Genomic DNA, 27,159 nt, shown 5'->3' on the forward strand with positions numbered 1-27,159 from the left:
TTAATAATCTCCAAGAATCACTAAAACTGTATATATTAAGTGCTGTAAGAAACCAAAGCCCTGGTCCTGGGAAAGAAAATGGGATTAGAACCAAACACATGGTTCTTTGGCTGGTGGATTATGGTGAGGGAGGGAAAAGAAAAGATGTGGCTGATATCACATAAAAAACTGCCTGGGAAAAGTGTAAGAAAATGTCCTTCCAGTTTCTACAAACTCTAGAACTGTGTATCTTGCAGGAGGAAAACCTCAGAAGTCCCCAAACAATTTTAAATTTCATTCTCTATTAGAAATCTATTGGTTTTTCCCATTCTTTGGTCAACTGGTGCTTAAGTCTGCCCTTAATGTTTCCAAGATTATGTGAGCAGTGTTTTAATAGTAAGAACTGTGAAAATGCCTTCTTTTACCTGCTATTGAAGTTTTTATCACTGAGATTCATTTTGAAAATACCACCTTATCCCAGCTGCTTGTGGAAAAGGCTAAATAAGAAGCCTGTCTTGGGGCTGGGTATGTGGCTCAAGTGGTAGCGTGCTCGCCTGGCATGCATGAGACACTGGGTTCAATTCTCAGCACCACATAAAAATAAAGATTTTTAAAAAATGGTCAAGATGGTAAATTTAAAAAAAAATCAAAAGCCTGTCTTACTGCTATCATTCTTATGAACAAGACTGTTTCTATATCATTCAAATCATGGCTTTGGCTTGCAGCTGCACAAGTAGACTCTATAAGCTTTCCATGGTGTGGGGGTTACATCAGCCATAAAATCACTTGAGGATTTACCAACACTGATCAGAATCCATACTTCTGCTGCAGGCAGGTATGTTATATATCAGGATTCTGACAAATCCTCCACTTTAATCTTTATATGGAGACATTCAACCTTAGGCAACAAGCATGGTTCTGTGTCTCTCTACTCTCCCTGAAAGCAAGTCCTAATGTACTCTTTTTTTTTTTTTTAAAGAGAGAGAGAATTTTTTAATATTTATTTTTTAGTTCTCGGCGGACACAACATCTTTGTATGTGGTGCTGAGGATCGAACCCGGGCCGCACGCATGCCAAGCGAGCACGCTACCGCTTGAGCCACATCCCCAGCCCACCTAATGTACTCTTGATAGTAAGAAAGACATGTCTAACAAGTCTTACCAAACCCTACTGTCAATGCCATAGTTCTATTACTTTCTAATTTAGAAAGTGACTTAACACTTTCCCCAAAAATGTCAGCCTGAGTTTCAGAAAATGATACAAAATCTTAGTAACTGAAAGACAACTTAGAGAACTTGTCTAAATGAGCAAATAAACTGGGATAAAGATAACCCCAGAGTATATGCAGCAGAACTCAGTGGATACTAGATATCATAGACTAAATCTGACTCAATTCCTGGGAGGGCCAATTTTATGTAAGTACTTCAGAATATCAGTTTAACTGGTAAACAAAACACTGTGCACTGTTGTGTTAAAACAAATAAATCATATGGATTAAAATGCAAAACTCAAGGTAGGAGGCATGGGAAAAATGAAGGAACGTTGGGCAAAAGGGAAGAAGGTTAGGGAGGAGGTATGGGGGCAGGAAAAATGGTGGAATAAGATGTACATCATTACCCTAGGTACATGTATGACTGGACATATGATGTGACACTACATCATGTATAACCATGTAAGTGTAAAGTTGTGCTGCAATTGTGTACAATGAATCAAAATGTATTCTGCTGTAACATATACCTAATTAAAATAAATAAATTTTAAAAAATACCCCCCAAAATGCAAAACTCACATGAATTTTTAGAATAAAATATTTTTTTTTACTTCTGCATCTTAGAGTCTTATGCTCTTAAAGAGAATCAAGCCAGGCACGGTGGTGCATACCTGTAATCCCAGAGGGTGAGGCAAGATTACAAACTCAAGGCCAGCCTGGGCAACTCAGCAAGACTCTGATCAACATAAAAAGAAGGGCTGAGGATGTGGCTTAGCAGTAGAGTCTCCTGAGTGCAATCCCCACTACCCCACTTCCCAAAAAGAGAATCAAAGAATGACCAGATACAGCAATCCACTTACATGAAAAGGACATGGTAATCATAATGATAACCACCATTTATCAAGCACTTACTGTATTCTAGACACAGTGATTTGAGTCTTACATGGTTTATCTCATTTAGTCCTCATAATGCTATCAGGCAATTTTAATAATATAGTTCTTTCCAGTAAATACAGGAGGAAGCAAAAGGTAAAATAACGTTCCCCCATTTGCCCAGCTAGTAAATGGCAGAATTGGTGTTTGAGCCCCAGGCTGTGTGGTTTCAAAGCCTGTGACCTTAATTGCTGCCTGAAAAGCTTGAAATTGAGGCACAGAAAATCTGATTAGTCTTGAACTGAAAGATATTTAATCAAATCATGTATCTTTCTGTTACTCAAATTTTCTCAGATGTGAAAGAAGAACAATGCTTATTCCTTTCTTCATCCTGATGAGGATCCAGAAGCTCATGGATATATACAAACAGCATCCTATTTTAGAGCTAAAAAAAATATGGCTACAGAAAAACATGTATGAGTATTAATGACAATTTTATTCACATTAGCCAAAATGTGGAAATTACCCAAATGTCCATTGGCTAGTAAATGGATAAACAAAATATGTTATATATACACAACAGAATATTCTTCAGCCATAAAATGAAATTAAGTACTGATATATGCTACAACATGGATGCATACTGCAAATATGATGCTAAGCTAAAAACGCCATGTGCACAAGGTCATCCATGTACAATGTCAATTATATGAAATGTGCAAAATAGGCAAATCCATAGAGACTGCAGGTGGATTAGTGGTTGTCAGGGTTAGGATGTGAGAGTTCTGGGTTATAAGGAATGAGAAATGACTGCTCATGGGTGCAGGGTTACTTTTGGGGGAAGGTGAAATGTGCTTTAATTAGATAGTGGTGATGACTGCAAAACTCTGTAAATATAGCAAAAAAAAAAAAATCACTGAATTTTTCACTTTTAAAAGGTGAGGATTGGGCTGGGGATGTGGCTCAAGTACTAGCGCGCTCGCCTGGCATGCGTGTGGCCCGGGTTCGATCCTCAGCACCACATACAAACAAAGATGTTGTGTCTGCCGAAAAGTAAAAAATAAATATTAAAAAATTCTCTCTCTCTTAAAAAAAAAATAAATAAATAAATAAAAGGTGAGGATTATGGTGGGTGTGTGAATAAAGCTCAGTAAAGTTTTTTAAAAAATATTTTAAAAAACAATTAGCCAAAATAAATGTAAAAATACTTTGGATGAAAGTTTCACAAACATATTATACTACATTTTAAATATTATGCATTTCATGCTTATAAAAACACATCATATACACTGCACAAAAGCATGGCCTTCTACTATCTCTGCTTGGCTGCCATCTTGTCCTAGGAGAATCTTAATTCACTTCAAAGTACTTAACTCCTCTAGTTCCTGAATATCCGGTTAATAAAATGATAATAAAATGCAATCTAAACTTCTGCTGATGGAAACCCCAGGGACTTGTCCTGTTTTAAAAGAGAAAGGGAAAGAAGCCATAAAACCACCAAGGGCCTATAATCAAGGCCAGAGAGGATAACAAGACTCTAGATCTAGTGGAAGTGCTTTCTTTTTTTTTTTGGTACCAGGGATTGAACTCAGGGCACTCGACCACTGAGCCACATCCCCAGGCCTATTTTGTATTTTATTTAGAGACAGGGTCTCACCGAGTTCCTTAGTGCCTTGCTGTTGCTGAGTCTGGCTTTGAACTTGCAATCCTCCTACCTCAGCCTCTCAAGCCATAGGGATTACAGGCATGCACCCCCACACCCAGCTCTTCCTATATTCTTCTGGGAGCAGCTTATCAGGATTTTCTATAGTGAAATCAGGTAATAGAACAACTGTAAGATATTGCTTTAGTAAAATAACCATCAACACCAAAACAAACCCTTACCTTCATGTGGTGCTCAACAAACACACTATTCGTTTTCACCTCAATAGTACTTGTATATAGTATAAATTTTTACCCCCATTTTAAAGATAAAGAAACTAAAGACACAAAGTCATCCAGTTAATGAGAGGCAGAGTCAATTCCAAGTTCTGTGGTTTTGTACCATGCCTTGTTAGCATTTTTCTCTTCATCCATCTTGGTACCTATTTTTTACTAGATTAGAAAAAAAGGGTTGAGTCTGTTTTTACAACATGAACTTGGCCCCCAAGAATTCTTAATCTCCCCTTTGCTTGTTTCGATTGGTTGCATTCATTCTGTAAGTCTCCATAAGAAATTCTTGCTGATAGTTGCATTAAACAAATATTTTTCAGCAAATAAATCAATCTGGCCAGACCTCTCTTATTAATCTTTCATAAATAATGAATGAAAAGACTCAAACTCATAAAATTTTTATAAGGATAGAGATTCCTTTTCCAGTTGCTGAAAAAGGTTTTAGAATTGACTCAGGAATGCTTTTACTCAGCTGGACCTGTGAAATTATTTCTGGAACTGTCCAGTTTTTGCTTTCCAACCAATCAAATGGTGATTGGATATTCTAGATGGGAAACTCACAGGCAAGATCTTCAGTGCTGGAATCATCACCTTTCACACATATTCTGATATTTCCATGCAACTAGATGTTTTTGAAGTTATTATTAAGCATCGTTTTCCTTCTTTTTTTCTCCCTCCTCTACTGGAAGCATACTTTCCACTTCCTTGTGAGGCATGAAGGTTTTCACCTCTCTCAGAATTCCAACAGGAAGCAACTATGACACAAATGAAATTACTTCATACAGTGTCACTCATCAAATCAGTGGAAGATCCAGGGATTTACCATACACTGCCCTAGCTAAGCCTTTCTCCAAGACCAACACACTGACCACCACCACATGGACCGGGCAGTGCTCACGAGAGCAGTAGCACTTAGGGATGAAGTAAGAGAAATTCTCGTTTCCCTGATAACTGAAGAATTAGTAGTTTTATTTTCAAAACCCAAGGAAGACTGAGGACTGATTTTCAGAAAAAGGTGGATTTACTGATGAAGGCATTAATAACATTCCTAGATTTGTTAAAAAGGTATGTTCTGTATTGTGTGCATGTATGAATATATAACAATGAATCTCATCATTATGTACAACTATAATGGACCAATAAAAAAACGTGGAAAGAATTTAAATTAGATTTCTACACATTCAGTCCTTAGCCTCCTTTTTTGCAATGATTTTATAGTATTGACCTTGTTTAATTAATACTTTATGATACCACCTTATAAAGGCATAAGAATTTCTACTTGATGTGGAAATAAAACAAAAACTTTAATGTAGATACAATGTCTCCTTTCAAAATGCACATTCACAAATGTAATATAAACGAAAAATTACTTCCTCTAGAAAATTTCCCTGAGCTACTCAGTTTAAAGACAGCACCTTTCAATATTTGAACTAAATGAACTTACATAGTTTTACCAGGAATGATAGACTTTCTCTAGCAAAGGAATCATAAATCATATACTCTGAGTTATAAGGAAGTCAGACGTCATTAAGCCCAACAGCTTCATTTTAAAAATGAGAAGATGCTAAAGTTAAGACTCGCAAAGTCTTACAGATGTTTAACCACAGGCCTGGGTCTTGATTCCTGACTCCTATAAATTCTTTGAGATGGATGATACTTAACTTGCTGGTATCAAAACCAAAGGTATTAAAAATCAGAATGTATAATACAAAGAAGCTGTTTCTGCTTTTAATATTTTAGATCATAAATTCTTAACTTGTGACTCACCCTACTGAGTTGATCCAATAACCTTTGGTTCTGCTCCGATAGCTCCTGGACAGCCCGTGTTTTTTCTCGATCTGCTTCCCGAAGATGAACTTGTTGTCTCTCCAACTCATCCTGTAGCTGTTTCACATCACTCTCCAGCTCTGACACTCGCCCTTCCCACTCCCCTTCTCGGTTCTCAAACCGTCTTCTCAGTTCATGTTTCTCTTGTTCTAAGTGCTAGGTGAAAAGCAAAAAAGGATTAAAAACTTTAAAAAATCCCAGTCTTTTTTGTCTTTTCACATTCTTAACTTTTCCTCTTCCAGTCAGTGAGGACAACAAACCACCTGCCTCGGAGGATTAGTTGCCCAATTCACAGCTACATAAATACTCCCTTCCTTCAGAGCAAGGGAGGAGCTGGTTTCACAGGGGAAACATCATTTGTATTAGAAATACTTAATGTTTACTTTCCTTGGCATGTGGTTCTAGACTTGGGAATTCACTTGGGATTCAACAAGTCAACTCATGATTTGGTGAACTGTATATTTAAACGACTAAAAATGAGTCCTATAACAAAATATTCATAGTTTTACCAGGGATGATAGACTTTCTCTTTTGCTTTTGGGGGTGCTGGAGGTAATCAGGAATTGAACTCAGGGGCCCTTGACACTTGGCCACATCCCCAGCCCTACTTTGTATTTTATTTAGAGACAGGGTCTCACTGAGTTGCATAGCACCTCGCTTCTGCTGAAGCTGGCTTTGAACTCTCAATCCTCCTGCCTCAGCCTCCCAAGCCGCTGGGATCACAGGCATGATTTACCATGCTCGACCACTCATTGCTTTTTAAAGGGGTCTTCTTGGGAACCATTTATTATGCATGCCTTAATATCAGACCCTTACAACTGCAGAATTTTCAAAGATGCTTCAGATTAATCATTTCTTCTTACAAATAAGGCAACAGAGGCAGTTAAGTGACTAGTTCAAGGTCAGTACTAGTAAATGGCAGGGCTGGGATTTGTGTCCAAGTCACATGACTAGTGCTCTAAATTATAGCTTAATAAATATATGTTCTGCATTTTAGGTATTTCTGTATTGTTATATATTTCAAAGTCATTAAGACAAGTTCAGATTCAGGTCTACTTTGAATTGTGGCCTATTAATAAGCCTTGCATATTTATTTCTGGTCCATTCATCCATTCTTGAGAGCTATGTTCCTGGGGACATGGTGATGAACAAAACAGACAAGCTTCTTGCCTTTATGGAGTTTTAATTCCAATGGGAGAGACTGAAGAAGTAATAAACTGTGTGTGATAAAGGGTATGCAGGAAAAGTACAGATGGTTTAAGTAGCAACTCAATAAAAAAGATCCCTGTGGATTGCAGGAAATATTTTGCTTCTGTGAGACAAATACGGATGCCTCTTTTCAGACACAAGTACTTAAAAAGCATGTTATGTACAATAAAAGAGTGCATACTTCAAGCAAGTTAAAGTAAGAATCCTCACCTCTTGGTGCTCTCAGAAAAGTTCTAATGATTGTTCAAAATATACCACACCAGGGCTTGGGATATAGTTCAGTTGGTACAGTGCCTGCCTTGCATGCACAAGGCCCTGGGTTCAATCCTCAGCAACACACACACACACACACACACATCCCCACTCCTAAGATTGTAATTCAGCTGGGAATGGAATGAGGTCTAGACATCTATGTATGAATATAAACACAGGTACATGTATTTGATTTTTACAGGAAATTTTGCTGCCCTGAGGGCTGGCACTGAGCTGTTGTGCTCTTTCAACCTAAAATGAGCACATGCATTCTCCTTTTGAGTACTCAGTCATCTCTTCTTAGGCAGCTACACTCTTACTTGACTGAAGTTCTCAGCTTTCAAAATATTTTTGGAATGCTTCTTTTGGGAAGCCTCAGGGATAGCTTATCCTCATGTAAGAAAATCATTCCCATTGCTTTACATATGAGGTGTGTCTAAAAATGAAATTATCCCATTTCACCCTGCTATCTAATTCCCCTTACTTTGCTCTGAGTGATTTATGAATGTTTCTGAAAGTCAAATTTACCCCCTCACAGAGGAAAATGTGCCACAATTGAGGGCAGCGAAAAGAATATGTTGAAAGATAAAAACAGCAATCCAAAATTAAAATTCTGAGCCCATTAGCAAAGATTTTTCTCTGAGAGCTTCCAAGATGACTACTTTAAGGAGACCACTCGTTTGGTTACTGCTGGTATATTTGTTGAAAAAGTCACATCACTTTACTTTTATACATAATACAATCTCAGATTGGAGCATGTGGAAAAAGGAACAAGGCATGGACTTCTACTCACCAGCCTGAGAAGTTTTTGCTCTGTGTTTCCCTGACACTGCTAAACTTACAAAACTGAGAATGATTTAATCAATATAGAAATTTCATAAAGATAGAATGCAGAAAAAAATGCTAATTGCAATACTAAAACTGTGATACTTGGTTTATTGAATTTTTCCAAAATGAAAGACTGAGCAGAAGGCACCAGCAAGAACTCAGTAATCAGTGTTACTGAGAGGCCAGATAAATTAGGCTTGTGTTCTAAAAGAACAGAGAGACTTAAAAATATTCAGCAAACAGCTGCTAGAGAACAGCCCAACCAAGCAACTAAAACAATCCAATCCACGTGGGGGGAGGGGCTGAGGACAGGTGGTGCTGATGAGTCTAATCTGTCCTTTAACAGGAGACAAACTCCTTATTTCTTCAGGAATTATATATTTAAGCGCTAAATTAGCCAGAAAATTCTAAGCAGAATGTTGGAAAGCACAGATATCAGGGTCACCTATGCTCTCCCCTTTTTTCAGGGTTATATAGTATTTTAAAAGTTAATATCAAAATTGTCAAGTTCATCAAAATAAGGAAAGTTCAAGAAACTGTCACAGCTAAGGAGAGCCTAAGGAAACAAAACTAAATGTAATATGGGACCCTGGATGGGATCCTGGAATGCCTAAGGAGACAAAAACCAAATGTAATGTAGTATCCTAGATCAGAAAAAGACATTAGACAAAGGCTAAGGAAATCAGAATACAGTAAGGACTTCAGTGGGTATCATGAATTGTGGCAAATGTATCATACTAGTGTTAGCAAGAGGAAACTGGATGCAGAGTACATGGAAACTCTCTGTACTTTCTTTCCAATTTTCCCATAAATCTAAAACCAACTGTTCTAACAAACAGTCTACTTAAAACTCCCAAAAACCAAAAATATCATTAGCATACATAAAATAGATCTTTACCAAAACATATCTCTGAAAAAATTAAAAAGGAGTAAGAAAAAAGTGTCACTATGATCATAAGTCCAGGACATGGTTCTTGAAAAATACAAAGAGAAAGAATTGTTCTCTAAGAAGAGCAAGCACTGAATGCAAATCAGTACCCTGAGGTTTGCTCCTCTAGATCTGGTAGTGACTCCCAGATACACATTTTCAACCCTCTTCCCCTTAAAAAAACCAAAAAACTACTATAATCATAAGAATTGGCTGAGAGTGGAGGAAGGAAAATATAACTGAAGGAAGAGACTACCTCTGTGGTAAGGGATGATCCACTCTCAGCCATAAGAGAAAAAAATTGGGTACTGTACAACAACAAATATTTTAATCCCTAAAGAATACAAGTATAGAAATACAAGTTAGTTTCTCAGTTCATATTCTGGGGAAAAAATTAAGGACTTGGTTAGATATGTTTTTAAGATCAAAGGGGCTTACAGATGCAGTAGAAACAAAAAGTCTTTAGAACTTAAAGTATATGAAAATCTGATTCCATGAAAGAATATAGTCTTGTTGATTTGAGGATGAGAAAAATGGCCAAAACCTAACAGTTTTTCTAGATAACTTGAACTTTCAATTTAAGAGAGACGTACAGCTAAACAACTTCTATGTTAACCTTTAAACCATTAAAGATTTTAAATAGTATACCTTTAATTTGAAAAATGTAGGCTCAAGTACTTGATATTTGAAATGAGAAAACAAAATCTTGGGTTTGGCACAGAACTGGAGAGTTACTCTATGAATTTATGAATAAGTAGGAAAGATCTTGAAAATGGATTGTTTGGCGCTGGGGCTGTAGCTCACTGGTAGAGCACCTGCCTCATACGTGTGAGACACTGGGCTCGATTCTCAGCACCACATAGAAATAATTTAAAAATAAATAAATAGGCTTGTTTGTCCTGAGGGGTTTTTTTTTTTTTTTTTTTTTTTGGTACTAGATATTGAACCCAGGGGCGCTTACCCACTGAACCAAAACCACAGCCATTTTTGATATTTTATTTTGAAACAGTCTAGAAAAGTTACACAGGGCCTCACCAAGTTTCTGAGGCTGGCTTTGAACTTGTGATCCTCTTTGCCTCAGCCTCCCAAGCCTTCCTGCCACTATATCTGGCAGGAAGGTGCCAATTCTGAAGTAGCAAGGAAACAGATGGCACTAAAATAAAACCCATCTAGGGGCTGGGGTTGTGGCTCCGTGTTAGAGCTCTTACCTAGCATGTGTGAGGCACTGGGTTCAATTCTCAGCACCACATAAAAATAAAGGTCCATTAACAGCTAAAAAATATTTTTAAAAAAATAAAAGAAAACCCATCTAAGTGTAAACCACCATTCTGTGAGTCCACTCATTTTTTGTTGTTGTTTTTGAGATGGGGTTTCAATTGTTGCTGCACAAGCAGCCTGGAACTCATCTTCCTGCTTCAGCCTCCCTAATAGCTAGTATCACAGGTGTGTGCCCTCATGCCCAGCCTCCACTCAAATATATCTTTCAAACCAACCTGTGAGAAAATGTGTTTGACTCCAATGTATGAGTTTTGGGAAAATCATAAATCCTTCTTAAAGAAAGGGCTCTTTCTTTACTCCCAAATGTTTAATTTGATTGAAAACACAGTAACTGTGTTTTCAAAAACTATACTGTGGGGAAAACTCATTTGCAGTTATCAAATGAAACAGTCCAATGTAAACTCGAGAGTAGCAAAACTGATTAACATTAAAAGAATTAACAAGGGCTGGGAGTATGGTTCAGTGTAGAGAGCTTGTGAGTCCCAATCACAGCACCATGTGCACACACATACAAAAAAAAGCAACTAATGGCAATATTTTTAAATGTTAATATGTTTTTAAATGTTAATATATTTTAAATGATTTTTAAAACATTCACTAAAAAATTAGAGCTGGGTGCAGTGGTGCACACTTGTAGGTCCGGCTATACAGGAGGCTGAGGCAGAAGAATAGCTCAAGCCCAGGAGTTCGGGGCCAGCATGGGCAACACTGCAAAACCCTGTTTCAAAAACCAAAAAAAAAACTTAGAATACTTTCATAATTTCAACTATATCTAGAAGAACTAACATAAATAAACTTGAAAATTTTTAATTTGGTTATTTTTAAATTGTGGTAAAATATACATAATATACAATTTACCATTTTACCCATTTTTTTAAATAAGAATGTTTACTATCTTTTTTTTTTAATTTTTTTAGTTCTCGGCGGACACAACAACTTTGTTTGTATGTGGTGCTGAGGATCGAACCCGGGCCGCACGCATGCCAGGCGAGCGTGCTACCGCTTAAGCCACATCCCCAGCCCATTTTACCCATTTTTAAGCATATAATTGTGTTAAGTACATTCACGACATTTTGCACCAATGTCCAGAATCTAAAAAAAATTTTATCACTACTGTTCATATGCTGACTCGCAGAAGAGTGAAGACCTTAAATAATAGTTTGAGAGATTAAAACGTTTTTATTATTGCCCATCAAACCAATTACAAAATGTCAAAGGTAATTTGTTCTTGTACAAAAACACTTTTTGTTGGCGTGGAATTTTGAAATCTTTTTCCTTTTGAAGAAATGTATAAAGACTCCACATGGAAAACAGGATGTAATTGTACACTCAGGATTACTATGAAATCTATCACTAATCAAACTGATACGATGTTCCTTTCAAGTCAGCTGTCTCTTCAATCAAGTTATCTCACCGAAGGAATTTCAAATCTCAAGTATAAATCTCAGCAGTAGTACTTCTTTACAGACTCGAGTAACTGAATCTCTTTAGGGAAAAAAAAGACACTCTTTTATTTCTAGACCTCTAATTCAAGTGAAATCAAACAATTCAATTCATTAGGTTGCTTTTTGGCAGTCTCCACATAGCTTTCACAAACAACTTTTCAGAGATGAATCTTGAGTTCATAACAGGCAGACCCAGTTAACAGGCCAGCTGAACCACAGGGCACTCACTAGTTTCCTTTTTTCCCTGATTTTACTTTTGATATGCCTTTGGACTAGACACACAAAAATCTTATTAAAGAAATGTTTCTGATTCCACCGACTGTTCAACCAGTAGCAGTGATGTACATGAAACCCAACTAGGGTCAATTTCAGACCTTATTCAGGTCTGTAATATTTTTTTTTTTCTCTCTGGTAAATAAAGAATGAAAGAACTGACAGCAATTAGTAACTTAGTAACAATAGCAAATGCAGTCAGAAGAGAAAAAGCTTGTCTCCACTATTGTAGATGACAACCCCTTTCCATTTTTTTTTTTTTGCAAATGTAATTTTCAGAAATGTTAATATTTGCCAATGCTAATATTCTGTACTTCATCTAAGACTCTTTTCTGGTTAAGAATAAGAAAGCAAACAAGCATAGCTCTTAAAGACTTTGGTCTAGGAAACTCAAAAACATTACAGATACTTTAAAAGATATTTATAAAAGTTACAAGTAATACAGTTCTCATAGGTTGCACCTGGCATACAACTGCAAGCCTGAGACCTAGACCACGGAAAAGTATGGCTTTTTACAAATAAATATTGAGGCCCAAATTAAATCCACTACCAGCAGTCACATGTTGAACCTCTTGCCTGGTTTCTGCAATGGAACCACATTTCCTAATCCCCAAGTATTTGAAGGCTATATAAAGCTTCTATATGGGCACTTGTTTCTCATAACTTTGACCTGCCAGGAAGTTAAGACAAGGGCATCTGGAGACCTTAATGCCCAAACTGGAAAGCTTTAGGCTAACACCCCGATTAGAGATTAACTACTTCCCTGAAAACCTGGAGCATATCTTAAATGCTTACCGACTTTCTCATTTCTCTGTGTGCAGACATCGTCTCAGTGCTGTATAAATTAGTCATACTGTAAGCTCTATTTTAAATACTGTGTACTGTACATATATAGAACGGCAGTGAAGCCATGCACGGACCCATTTGCCGTGAGCGGGGTGGGAAAGTCAGGTTGGTTCAACGAATATCCTGAACTAATAATTAGAAACCCTCTATCCTACCTCCTGTTCCAGATTATTTTCTTTGAGGTGGCGTAAGCAATGGAAGGGGAGAGAGTGAGTGGCTCCCTAAACTGCCTAGAACTAGGGGTACCTGGCCTGCCCCTACTTCCCACCCATTCAGAGAGATCCTCACCTCCAGCTTGTCCGTCAGCTCCTTGTGCATCTGCTCATACTGCCGGCTCATGTCCTGGTTCCTCTCGAGCAGTGCCTTGCCCAGACGAGCCGCCAACACCAGATCCTTCTCCTTCTGCCGTATCACCGACAGCAGCTCAGGGTCCTGGGCAAGCGGCGGCTGTGGTCCGGCCCCCTCGGCCGGAGGCCCAGGCTCGGCCTGAGGATGCTCCCCGGGATCGGAGGGCCGCTCCCCGGTCGCCAGCAGCGCCAGCTCCTCCTCTAAAGCCAGTTCCAGTTCCCCAGGGCCCCCGGGGAAGGAGACGAGGGCGGCNAAACTGCTCACAGATAGGAATACGAAGCAAAGAATCCCCCTAATGTAGCTGCCCCCCCCCTTTTTGTCACTTAGTGTGTGCCAGTGTCCGTACTCAGTGCTTTTTATGCATTTATGCATTAGGTAATCCTCACAAGGACTTTATCTAAAGTACCGTCGCTTTCCCCAATTTACAGTGGGGGAAACCGAGGTCTGAAATTTGAATCCAGGACGGCTGATTCTAGGGTTCACAGAGATCACTATCCTTTACTTTTTTCACATATGACCAGTCTTCAAGAAGATAGTGGTAATTTATGACCAAGATAGACTGGCTCAGTATAGAAGCAAAGCTTTTTGCAAGGATCTAAAGGATTGAAGAGTCCACTGGCTGACTTCCAGTCCGCTCTTGCTTTTACCTCATTGGTGATGCTCTGTGTCGCCTGTTTTCAGAAACAAATCCATCTGAAGCCAGTATTGGTCCTTATTGTTTCTTTTTCCTCTTGGATGACAACACGTTTTTTTTAGTTACATCATACTTAGATTTTTGTTGTTGTTCCAGTGAGGTGGAAATTTCAGAATACCAAGAAGCTAAAGTGGGTCAAATGGTTTCTGTGGTTCTTATTTCTTATTAAATGCAGAACCTAAACAATGTTTGGGTATCACAATCTATCCTCTGATGGAAAATTAAGAATCCAAAAGGTCCTGAGCCTCAGGGCTGGCTTTGGAAAGGAGATAGACTGAACAGAGGGGTTGCCACATCTCTTAGGGCTAAATTTGTGCACAGGCCCTTGCTGTTGAAACATTGGAATGTTCTCACTTTTTTATTATGGTCTCCTCTGAGCAGAAATCGTGGGCCCTGGGGAGATCCAGTTGCTACTTCCTTTTGTCTTGTTTGAATGACACAAGGACACATTTCTGTCTATCTTAATAAGAAGACAAATGTATGGAGAAGAAACATGTTTTCTTATCAGAAGGGGTTTCAGTTTTGTTTTTTTGTTGATGTTTTTTCCCTTCATGCACACAGGCAGCCTGCCTTTCCAAAAGAGACCTTGGCTTGACTCCCTTTAACTCAGTGGTCCTGATCTATTAGACATGGTATGAAAATGAACTATTAGCATGCTAACTCTAGCTCCTAAATGTTTTCCCTAAAAATCTTCTACTGCCTACACTGAATAGGAAACAAACATTTCCTACTGTAGTTTTGGCCCTAAGCACTATATTCCTGAGAATGGCCAAAGGAGAATCAGTTTGTTTGGACAACTATTTAGAATAATGGTTCTTAAACTTTTTGGCCCTAGAATCACTTTACATTCCCCCAAATTATTGAGGACATTAAAAAATTTTACTTTTTATAGCTGTAGATATTGATATTTGATTTTTTTTTAAACCAGGAATTGAACCCAAAGTAGCTTAAACACTAGCTTAAACATTCTCAACCTGTTTTTTTATGTTTTATTTTCAGACAGGTCTCCTTAAGGACCTTGCTAAGTTGTTGAAGTTGGTCTGGAACTTGCAGTCCTCCTGCCTCAGCCTCCTAAGTTACTGGAATTATAGGTGTGCACCACTATGCCCAGCTAAAATATTAATATTTAAAAAGTTAAAATAGTAGGCATGGTGGCTTATTCCTATAATCCCAGTGACTTGGGATGCAGAAGTAGGAGGATTGCAAGTTCAAAGTCACCCTCAGCAATTTAGCAAGGCCCTAAGTAACTTAGCAATACTCTGTCTCAAAAAAAAAAAAAAAATAGGCAGACTGGGGTTATGGCTCAGTGGTTAAGTGCCCCTGGATTCCATCCCTGGTACCAACATAAATAAATAAAAAGTTAAAATACAGTGCTGGGAATGTAGCTCAGTTGTAAAGTGCTTGCCTAGCAAGTACAAGGCCCTGGGTTGAATCCCCAATATCACACACCAAAGTTAAAATATGGAAGAATTAAAAATATTGATTTATAATAAGCCTATTACACTATGAAGATATTTTTTGAATGATAATGGTATATTCCCAAATTTTAAACAAATGAATGAGAAAGTTTGTATTATTTTATTTTTGCAAATCAAGGCTGTTCGTAAGTGATACTAGCATTCTCTTTTCTTTCCATGAGCATGTGAGCATAAAGAACAAACAACGTGTCTACCAGTGCACTTTGGTACTTATTATAGTTAGGATCTTAAGTGTCCCCCCAGAGATCCATGTGGTAAGGTCTTGGTCCCTAGCGCTGTGCTATTGGGAAGTTGTGGAACCTTTAAGCAGTGGCACCTAACGGGAGATGTAGACCACTGAGAGTATGACTTTGAAGGGGATTTTGAGACCCTTGCCCCTTCCCCTTTCCTCTCTTTTTCTTCCACTGAGGTGAGCAGTTTTGCTTCTCCATACGTTCCTGCCATGCTGTGCTGCCTGCCTGTAGTAATGGAGCCAACTGATGATGTATGGAAAACTTTAAAACTGGGAAATAAACTCTTTTTCCTTATAAGCTGATTATTTCAAACATTTGTTACAGTTACAGAAGTTTGTCTTAATTTATATTAGAGTATCAGTAATGTTACCCACTATTGTTTTTGGACCATCAGCACAAATGACAACAGTTAAAAAATAATATTTGACAATCAGCGTTATTATGAAATTAACTTTATGATTATTAAATTAAATTAAAATTACCATCGTTACAATTATTATGAAAATAGTTTAAGCGGCCATCCCCACCCTTGAAAAGGCTATTAGAGACCTTATTAGAGGGGGTCAGCGTGCCATATTTTGAGGACTGCTGATTCAAGGCCATTCAAGACCATTGGTCAGCTTTGAGGTAACAGAATAAGCAGGTACCTGCCTACATGGAAATTAGTACAAGATTTAAAACTTATCAAAACAAAGATATGACAACTCTCTAGCTTCTAAGAAGCTTATTATTTTGTTTATTCTGCTTCATGCTAAAACAAAGTATTATGTTCCAATTACTTTATATAACATTATCTTATTTAATCCTCACAACAACCCTATAATGCTAGTGTGTAACATCAGTATGTGCTATAGATTCCTACATGAGGACTGTTACAACACCAAGGGCCAAAAACATAGATTTTTTTTCTCTTCTTAGAAATCCTGATATTTCCAAATGTGACGACACGCATCCAATTTTCCTAAGTTGTTTATTTTTTATTAACATCTTGATCTGTAAAAAGCTGGAAAGTGTAAAAGACAAAAATTTCCCAGAAAAATTTGTTTTTGAAAAGTCAAGTGTTGAAGAAATATGAGGAGCTGGCAAAATGTGTGATAAAACAATTCTACGCTTGATATGTTCATTCAACAGTGGGGTATGTGCGTGTGTGCATACACATGCGCACACATGAGTGCCTTCAGTTGTATATTTTATTTATTAACTAGTCATAGAATTATGGAAGTCTCAAAAAATTCTGAAATGTTATCCGAAGCTTCTTCCATGTGTTTAGATATGAGTTGACTCAATATTTTGCAAAATGTGGTGTATATATATATATATATATATATATGTATATATGTATGTATATAAATATATATATATAAAATATATAAATAAATATATATATATATATATATATACACATACATACACACACCCCTATGGTTCTCTAGTTCATTTTTAGAGAAAAAACATTAACTTCAGTGGCTGATGGTCATCAGCATCGGTCTTTATCAGAGGTCCTGCCTGCCTGGTGTGGATGAATGCTTTCTTTGCTACCCAGAAGGTAAGTCTAAGCCTCATCTTGCCCTTACCTGATACACGGTGAGTCCCTGACTTCTTTTCCACCAGCTTCTATTCCTTTCCACCATCACCCTGCCCAACTTTTCTCTTCAAGGTAAAAACTCTGCTACAGTTTGGATAAATGGTTTCTCAAGACCCACACATGAAAGGCTTGGTCTTCAGCCCGTGGTCCTATAGGGAGTTGGTGGGACCTCTAAGAGGTAGGGCTTTGGGGAAGGATGTTGGGTCATCCAGAGTGTTCGTTTGAAGGGGACTTGGAGACCCCAGCCCTTTGCTCTCTGTTTTTCACCTCCTGGCCACCATGAGGTGAGCAGTCTTCTCCTTGTATTCCTATCATGATATACTACCTTGCCACAGGCCCCAAAGCAATGGGGACAATGAACCATGGATTTATACCTCCAAAATAAACATTTCCTCCCTTTAGTTGATTATCTCAGGTGTTTTGTCACCATAACAGAAGACTAACAAAAACTTCTCCTAAGGTTTTGCAGAATACCCCAGGTCCAAGCTGCCTTGTTACTCTCTGCCCATCATTTCCTGATGACCATTGTTTTCAGACCCAAACCTGTTTCCCTCCCTTGTGATTGGACATTTCTACTCTTTCCTCTTAACAATTAAGAGTACAAACTCTTTCCGGACTGGAACCCTAGTTCTCTCACTTAGGAGTTGGTTGATCTGAGACCTTTGTGCCTCAGTTTCTTCATTTATAAAATGATTTCAGTGGGAGTACTTATCTAATAAGGTGGTTCTTAAGACAAAAACATTTCATATACGTAAGTTACTTAAAATGGGCCCTGGCACATAGTAGGTATAATACAGGTGTTTAGTAAATACATAAATGCATAAAATAACTGAACACAAATCTCTCCTTCTGATGTCATGATCTTTGCTAATGTTTATGTTCATCTGCTTTTCCCTTATCTACGAGTTCCTTTCAAAATAAGTTTATTAGGTTAAAAAAATGAGTCAATATAAATAAAAATACAGGTGGTATCAGGTATAAAAGGGTTATTATGGTGGTCTGCAAATAACTAAAGTTAGGGTACAATGGAGTACTGAGAGTGAAAATCTGGGGTTTCTGGGTTAGATTTGCCATTAAGTGATTGTGTAGTTTGGAGCACAGCAGTTAATGTGCTTGGGCTTTGATTTGCTCATCTGTAACTTGATACACGGTGAGTCCCTGACTTCTTTTCCACCAGGAAAAGAGATGGATCATCATCCCTTCATTCTGTAAGCCAGTGGTTCTTAACTCAGGGTGACTTGTATGTGCACGCGCACACACACACACACACACACACATATTTACTTACTCCCTGGGGATATTAGGCAATATGTGAAGACATATTGTTGGTTGTCACAACTGGATGGAAGGAAGTGCTACTGCCATTAACTTTTTATTTATTTATTTATTTATTTTGGTACCAGAGATCAAATCCAGAGGTGCTTAACCACTGAGCCACATCCCCAGCTCATTTTTTATATTTTATTTAGAAAAGGGTCTCACTAAGTTGCTTAGGACCTTGCTAAGTTGCTGAGGCTGACTCTAAACTCTCGATCCTCCTTCCTTAGCCTCCACAGCTGCTGGGATTACAGGCATGCACCACTGCACCTGGATTGGCATTAACTTGGTAGAGGCCAGGGATGCTGTTAAACACCATACAATTCATGGCTTAGCCTCTCACAACCAGAATTTCGGGCCCCAAATGTCAGTAGTATCAAGGTCAAGAAACCTGATTAAAACAGGCTTCTCTGGTACACACTTGTAATTGCAGCAGCTCAGGAGGCTGAGGCAGGAGGATTGCAAGTTCAAGGACAGCCTCAACAACTTAGTGAAACCATGTGTCAAAATAGAAAGATCTGGGGATATAGATTAGTGGTAAAGTGCCCTTAAATTCAATCCTCAGTACCAAAAAATAAAAGTAAATAAATAAATAAAAAACAAAGAAACAGGCTTCCACAACTTGACCATAGGGTTTGTTGCCTGAACAAGATATAAATGGGCTTGATTGTCACCCAAAGACCTAAGGGATTGGTCTCCAGGGAGAGACCAATTGAGAGGTAGTGGAACCTTTAAGAGATGGAGCCTAGCAAGAGGTCTTTAGGTGATTGGAAGTGTGCCCTTGGAGGTGATTATGGCACCTCAGTCTCCTCCTCATTTTCTTTTGCTTCCTGGCCATGAACTGAACACTTTTACTCCACCCTGCACTCCCATCATGATGTGCCCAAAGCAAGGGAACTATTTGATCATGGACTAGAACCTTCAAAACTGTGAGGAAAAAAATAACTCTTTTCTCTTTATAACTTAATTATCTCAGGTATTTCATTATAGTGACAGAAATCGGACTCACCCAGGGCTCTATATGAGAGAGGCCACAATGTGAACAAAAGAGTGCTTTTGGCTGCTTTCAAAGGTTTTCTTAGGGAAAACCCAACTCTTAATAGAACCACTCCACTTTGGTAAATAAGCAAACAAAAAACCCTTTTGACTGAGCATGATGTCATGAACCTATAGTGTCAGCTACTCTGGAGGCTGAGGTTGGAGGATCCCTTAAGTCCAGGGGCTTGAGGCCAGCCTGGGCACATACTGGGGGGGGGGAAGCCCCACTGTGCTTTGGGCTGAAATGCTCCCAATATTGACTAAATTACTCGCTACTCTACCCTCCTTGTTCTGATGATTTGACTGTTTCCATTGCCTGAAGTCATCATAAAATAACTGTTTAATGCTCAGGTTGGCTATTTTTGGTTCTTCCAATACCCACACCTAGAAAGATTTGTGGTTTAATTTTCTGTGTGTTCATATTTTCCTGCTTCTTTTCAACGATCTTGGCCCTAAACACACTGCTCATGTGTTTTGCTACATACATCATTCATCTGAAGCTATTTTAAAACATTTCCTAGTTTTATTTCATTTCAAGAATTTGCCAAACATTTGTTATATCTTGTTCTTTCTGCATCACATTCTGGCTTAATCTCTTGGCAGGCAAGTTATTTATATCTATTGATACTGCTCATACTAACACTGCTTTTTAAGTGAATTTTCTCCTGTTTTTATCCTCTATTTTTCTTTATCAATTTCAGAGAAAACTGTAGGGATAGTATATCATTAACTTGCCAGGACAACTAAAAACTTTTACTAGTAGGTAAAATGTCTTTAATCTGTTTTACTTTTTCTTTTTTATTTTTTTTCCTTCAATACCAGGGATTGCCACTGAGCTATATCCCCAGCCCTTTTTGTTTTTAATTTTGAGACAGAGCCTTGCCAAATTCCTGAGGCTGGCCTCTAACTTGTGATCCTCCTGCCTCAGCCTCCAGAGTAGCTAGAATTATATGTATTCACCACCGCAACCAGCAGTAGTAGTTTTTCATAGTTTGTATTATCATTGCTACTACTTTATTTTTTATTCTTAGTAAAAAGCCTTTGGGGGCTGGGATTGAAGCTCAGCGGTAGAGCGCTCGTCTAGCATGGGCGGGACTTGGGTTCGATCCTCAGCACCACATAAAAATGAAAGGCATTGTGTTGGGTCCATCTACACCTAAAAAAATAAATATTTTTTTAAAAAAGCCTTTGTGGACTTCTTGATGTCTTTCTGTGATCAGAGGAATTGTACCTTTCTGAAGGGTCGAAGACAAAATTGCCTCTCCTGGGGAACCTAGCTATGTTTTATCTGGGGGTTTGTGTAGGTGTGGTACGTGTATGCATAGTACATGTTCTGGGAAGACGATCGGTCTAATCCACCAGCATATAGTGCTAATTTAATTGTATCTGACAACAATTGGGAGAAATAAGTTTTTACTGGAGATTAAATATTTTTATGACAAATTAATTTAAATTTTAAAGTTCTCAAGTTTTAAGGAAATCCAATGGCTATTATAATTACCAAGGCAGTTGACCACAAAATATTTATTGAGGAACCCATAGGAATTGGTATGGGTTTGGAATTAGCATTATATGACAACATTATGAATTTTTAGAACATTTTAGAAAACATGATCACTAACCTCAAGGAGGATTCCACCAATGTTTGCGTAAAAGAGTGTAGCCAAACTGGGTATTGGTTAGTCTTCTGGCTTGTCCAGAGCTCTCACTGTAGGAAATAGAATAAAATGGCTGAGAACATGATTTCTAGAGTCAGCCCTAGTTTCAAGACAACACTTCCCCAGTTACTGGCTGAATGACCCTGGGCCTATTAGTTGACCTCTGTGTCAGTAGGCATTGTATAAGTTAAAACAAAACAAAACAAAACTTTGTTCACTATGGAGGTTTAAGGCCTGTAGAATGTGCCTCCATCCAGTAGGAGCTTGGTACATTTTTATAATAAATGAATAATGTGTATGAAGCAGCACATTGCTGACACAACACTCACTCAATAAGATGTTAAAAACAAACCAGCCAAACAACTCCTTGACCTCAGAATGCCAGATGTGTTTCACACTAAAATGGCCTATATAGTTTGTATTAACTGCTTCATTTATTGAGAACATTTATCACATAGAAACCATTGTGTTGTATATTATGTGGAAGAAACAAATATTTTACATATATATATATATATGAAATGATCCTTGTCCTCACAAAATTTGTAATTTAGTAAAGGCTTGACAACATGAACAGAAATAACTATAATTATTGGCAGTACTGGAATTATATTAAACAGTATATTAAGCACCTTATAAATTATGCAATGCGTGTTTCAGGATTCAGAGAAGAGAGATGGTGCCAGATGCAGTGGCATAAAACTGAAAACCTTATTATTACTGTGTGCTGGCAGTGCTAAACCATGTCAGAGGCAGGATACTCCCACCCGTCCACCTGCCCTTCACCTCGCTGTGCCTCTGACTTCATTTGACCATGTTCATATAAGAAAGTGTGGTCACACCGGGTATTCCCCAGTCTCACCATGACTTGTGCATTGCCACACCATAAGAGAGAGAGATCAACATGGCTTCCTGCCTGTGGAAATGGAAGTACCTCTCCTTTATCAGACCAATGTAAATGCAGGTAAAATGACCATTTCTCCTGGCTTTTCTGACCCCCTCATCTGCAGCAAATCACAGTTGGCTCCTTTTCCTAATATCCCACTCTACCCACTCATTCCCAATCTAATAAAGAAAGGAATTAGAGAGAGAAGCAAGCCTTCCTTCCTGATGGGTTTAGAAAGTAATTGCATAGGAGAAAGCTGTGTGCATGTTTTATTATACATTTATATTTACAGAAATCAAGAATTTGCAAAGTCTTATATTCCAGAAGACATATGAAATCACCCAATTAAAAAAAGACATGGCAAAGACTCAAAAACTGGTTATATAATTTAATTTAATTGAAGAAAAACCAAGAAATACATCAAAGGTTTAAATCTGCATTTCCCTGGGGTCTCACTCAACTCCGTGATTCAGCCTTTTAAAGTAAGTGGGTCAGAAAACTGCTAATCCTGTAATGATTTTGTTCAACTGTATGCAGCTGGTAGATTTATTTCTTGCAGATCTAAAAAAAAAAAAGTATGTTAAAATTGTCAATGTTGATGTCAACTCCAGATCACAGTGTTTTGTTTATGCATTGTGAGTACTATATTTATTTTCTCAATTGACATTCTGTCCTTTTAATTGGCAGGTGGTGACAATACTGTTTGGGGCTCTATTTTGAAATGTGTTCACATTGAACAATTCTGTGCCTCAGCTGATACAGTGACATGAGAGAATAGGACGCCTCAGACTGAAATTCAACTGGGAAAAAAAAAAAAAAAACCCTTGCAGGACAACAAGAGGACAAACACAGGGAGGTGATAGATTGATTTTGTGGAAGCAGCTCAAGTTTAAAATCATGAGCTACCCGTCAGCATGGAAAAGCTACTTCTTTTCAGTTGCAGTAATATGCATGTAACATAAAGTTTGCCATCTTGACCTTATGAAGCATCTGGTTCAGTGGCGTGGACTGATTTCCCATCATTGTGCCCCCCTGTCACTACCATCCATCCACAGAACTCTCTTTGTCCTACAAAAAGTGAATCTCTATGCCCATTAGACGACAGTCCCCCTTCCTTTCCTCCCCTAACCTCTGGCAACCACCACTGGATTTTGACTGCTCTAGGGACCTCAAATAAGTGGCATCAAATGCTATTTGTCCTTTCATGACTGGCTTATTCCACTTCGCATAATGTCCTCAAGCTTCATCTATATTGCAGCATATATGAGAATTTCCTTGATTTTGGGGGCTGAAAGATATTTCATTGTCTACCACATTCTGTTTACGCAGCCACCCGTCAGTGGACGCTTGGGTTGCTTCCACCTTTGGGCTGTTGTGAATGATGCAGTTATGAACGCGAGTGTACAAACATCTCTTTGTTTGAGTCCCTACTTCCAATTCTTTTGGGTACATACCCAGAAGGGGAATTGCTGGATCATATGGTAATTCTATTTTTGAGCATGTTGAGGAAGCGTTTTCCTTAAAAACTGCCATATATTTTTTTTTTCCCCATAGTGGCAGAAGAACTATTTTTAAGTCGTCTGATATTGGGATGTACCCACTTGTACCTTCGCTCTCATTCTTTCAATAAACATTACTGAGCACTGGCCTTGTAGAATGATCATGTTAGGCTCTGTGAAGCTTATAAATAAGTCAAATTTGGAGGGACCCAATGAAGAGATAAATATAAATATATACGAATAGAGAGAGTCACTCCTAAATCGGAGCAAGGCTTGAGTCCAGGGGTTCAACAGCATCAATTTTTTGATGCTGGGGATTGAACGTAGGGCCTTTTGCATAAGATATTTATGTATCAGAAGGGGAGGTGGATTATTTGGAAGCAGAGGAAAAGAAGCATACAGAGATAAATATTGGAAGTCTTGTTTAAATATGGCTCAGCAATGAACTTCTGGTGTACTGACTCATTGGTAGCTAGCCCCAGAGTGTATTAAAAAAAAAATCAAGCTGAGTGACACTGGGGCTTCAACAAATAAGCATTCTACCTCTGAGCTATATCTTAAGTCATTTTTATTTTATTTTGAGACAGGGTCTACCTTAATTGCAGATGCTGTCCTTGAACTTGTGATCCTCCTGCCTCAGCCTCCTGAGTCACTGGAATTACAGGCATGGTGCCTGTAATAGGACATCATCTAACCCTCCTTATTCTAATTATATGCTCTTTAAGCTGTGTTCTGATTGCAGTTTGGCTTCTCGGCCCACAAAGGGAAAATGCTTTTGGTCCTGCCAACATTAACATTTTAGTCTTCAAGAGCTTAAATTTCTTATCATAAACTAATAATTTGGATCCTAGTTTTAAGCATTGGACTTAGTCCTAATTAATGTGAGTCCAATTTTAAAACATGAATTCTCTCTTGATGTGCTGGCAAAAGCAGATTTCTCAGACCTTCTGAACACAGACTAGGGCCAGGCATATAATATACACTCTGTCAGTGTTGAATCTTGTTATCCACTGGAAATTCTGCAAGGTAGTACTATCTCATGAGATAGTACTTTTCTCTTGTAGACAAAATCTGAGCTCATAAGGCACACAGGCTTCTTGTCTACCGAAATCTCTACAACTCATTCTCAAAGTGCAAACAATGTTAAGAGGATTTTTCTTGGTTGTCTTTTAAATTCTTTTGGTATCCCTTCCTCTGCTTCAAGCAACCAAACATCCCCAGAATTTTCTATGATGGTGAGACAGAGCCAGTCCTCAGGTAGTACCCCAAGCTCTGACCTTCCCATGACCCAGCATTTATCATAACCAATTTGAGAGATTCATTGATGCCAATGCTTTCATGACTGATAATTACTATAGATTATCACTCTATAGATTACTACAGATTTTTGGGGGGCGGGGATTGAACCTGGGGACACTTTACCATTGAGCTATACTCTCAGTCCCTTAATTTTTTTTTTTTTTTAAATTTAGAGACAAGATCTTGCTAGGTTGCTTAGGACCTTGCTGAGTTGCTGAGGCTGGCTTCAGACTTGGGATCCTCTTTCCTCAGCCTCCCAAATAAATCACTGGATTTACAGGTGTGCTCCACCACACCTGGTTACATCCATGTTTTACTCTTGCTGGAAATTTACGGTATACCTCCAAAGAAATGCTCTCAAATTGTAGCATTTAATTGACTGGGAGAGGCCAATAAGGGCAACATTTTTTGGTCTTATGAGACCCTTTTGTTGTTTCTTAGTCTATTGTTTTTTCATTGCCTCTTTAAGAACTCTGGGCTCATGACAGAAAGACAGCTCTGCTTTTTCTGTTTCTCTTTCTCTCTGAGATAGGGTCTCCCACAGCTGGCCTCAAACTCCTAGGCTCAAACAATTCTGCTTCAGCCTTCCAGGTAGCTGAGGACTGAGGTTCACACCACCACACTCATCTAAGCTGCTGCTCTTAGGTGACCTCAAGGGGTTTTATGAAATCTGCAAGGCTTTGGGTAAGACTAGGGAAAATACAGGGCTAAATTGGGGGTTTGGATGTGGGAGAGCCACTGAATAGTAAGAAGAAGGTAGTTCAGGGCCAGGAAAGAAGAATAACATGAAACAGAGCTGATCAGAACCTAGGACAGATACTGTTTCTTCTGTAGCACAAGTAGGCTTGGCCCAGGGGAACCGAAGCAAGGAGCTGGACTAGACACCATTCACTTTGCTACTTTCTAATTACATGTTAATATACAACAGACAGAGTTTGCCAATAAATTGACAGAACTGGAGATTATCAGGCTAAGTGAAATAAACCAGTCCCCAAAAGTCAAAGATCAATTGTTTTCTCTGATATGCAGAAGCTCATCCAAAATGGGATGGGGGAATGAAAGAGACATAAAGGGAATAAAGGGACGGGGAGAGGGAATTTCATCAAAATAGGGGAAAGAAGCCCGAGTGCGGTAGTAGGTGCCTGTAATCCCAGTGGCTAGGGAGGCTGAGGCAGGAGGATCTCGAGTTCAAAGCCAGCCTCAGCAACAGCGAGGCCCTAAGCAACTCAGTGAGACCCTGTCTCTAAATAAAATACAAAATAGGGCTGGGGATGGGGCTCAGTGGTCAAGTGCCCCTGAGTTCAATCCCTGGTACCAGGAAAAAAAAATAGAGGAAAGATCAATAAAATAGATAAAGGGGATTGAGGAAGAGGATGAAGGGATGGGAAAAGGGAAGAATAGATTGAATGTGACCAAACTTTCGTATATGTATGCATGGGTGTGGCACTGTGGGTCCCTCTTGACACTAATTTAAAAAGAAAGAAAGTAATGTAAATGGATTGAAGAGGGATCTGTGGAGTGAAAGTAGGGGAGCATGGGTGGATGGGGTGCTGGGGACTGAATTGGACTGGTTGTGTTCTGTTGGGGGCTACAATCAAGTCAAGATGGTACCTGGCAGTTTGCCAGGAGGAGTGGTTTGTGAGGCAACGCCACGGAGCCATTAAGATGGTGGGGATTCCTTATTGGCTGATTGCTGTATCTGGATGATGCTGAGTCAAGCTGTGTGTAATCAGTTAGGTATATATACCTCTGCTGTTCCGCAATAAAGCAGCTCCTGCTACCTTGGGTGCCGGCTACCTTGAGTTCCCGCTCAGTTCCCGCTGAGTTCCTCCATAATAAAGCAGTTCCCGCTTCAACCTTCAAGTTGCTTGTCACCTCCCAGTTTTTTGCCCAGCCAGACTGCGGCAGTGTGGTTATGTGAGGGTATATCCTGGTATTATATATAACTGAAAAGAATAAATTACAAAACTAGCTCATGGGGCTGGGGATGTAGTCAATGCAGAGTGCTTGTCCAGCATGCATAAGGCCTGGGTACTGCCAAACCGAACCAAACACCCTAACTGATGGTTCAGAGAATCCGCAGATATGATTAAAATGGCATGGCACACTAGAATATGGCTTAAGTAAGATGATTTAGGTGTGGTCCTGGCGACTGTCTAAGTAAGGATGAATGATACACAAACAAACTTATCTTTTATAATTTGGCCATAAAAACAAAGCTTCATCTTTGTCAAGCTAGGCTCA

At 38.7% G+C, this 27,159-nt stretch overlaps 1 protein-coding gene across 2 annotated transcripts in view; it reads right to left on the minus strand.

The window, feature by feature from the left end:
- Positions 1-13,474, minus strand: part of Bicdl1 (BICD family like cargo adaptor 1) — a 94,740-nt gene extending 81,266 nt beyond the window's left edge. The window contains exons 1-2 of one of the 2 annotated variants that reach the window (XM_048785707.1): positions 13,169-13,474; positions 5,762-5,977 (exon numbers count right to left, since the gene is read on the minus strand). In XM_048785707.1, the coding sequence (XP_048641664.1) occupies positions 5,762-5,977; positions 13,169-13,219 (267 nt within the window). In that variant the 5' untranslated portion in view covers positions 13,220-13,474. The remainder of the gene's footprint in view (positions 1-5,761; positions 5,978-13,168) is intronic. The other variant, XM_048785706.1, reaches the window with a different exon arrangement.
- Between the last annotated feature and the right edge of the window lie 13,685 nt (positions 13,475-27,159).

Source organism: Marmota marmota, unplaced genomic scaffold, assembly GCF_001458135.2.
Source record: "Marmota marmota marmota unplaced genomic scaffold, marMar, whole genome shotgun sequence".
NCBI classification, from domain to species: Eukaryota; Metazoa; Chordata; class Mammalia; order Rodentia; family Sciuridae; genus Marmota; species Marmota marmota.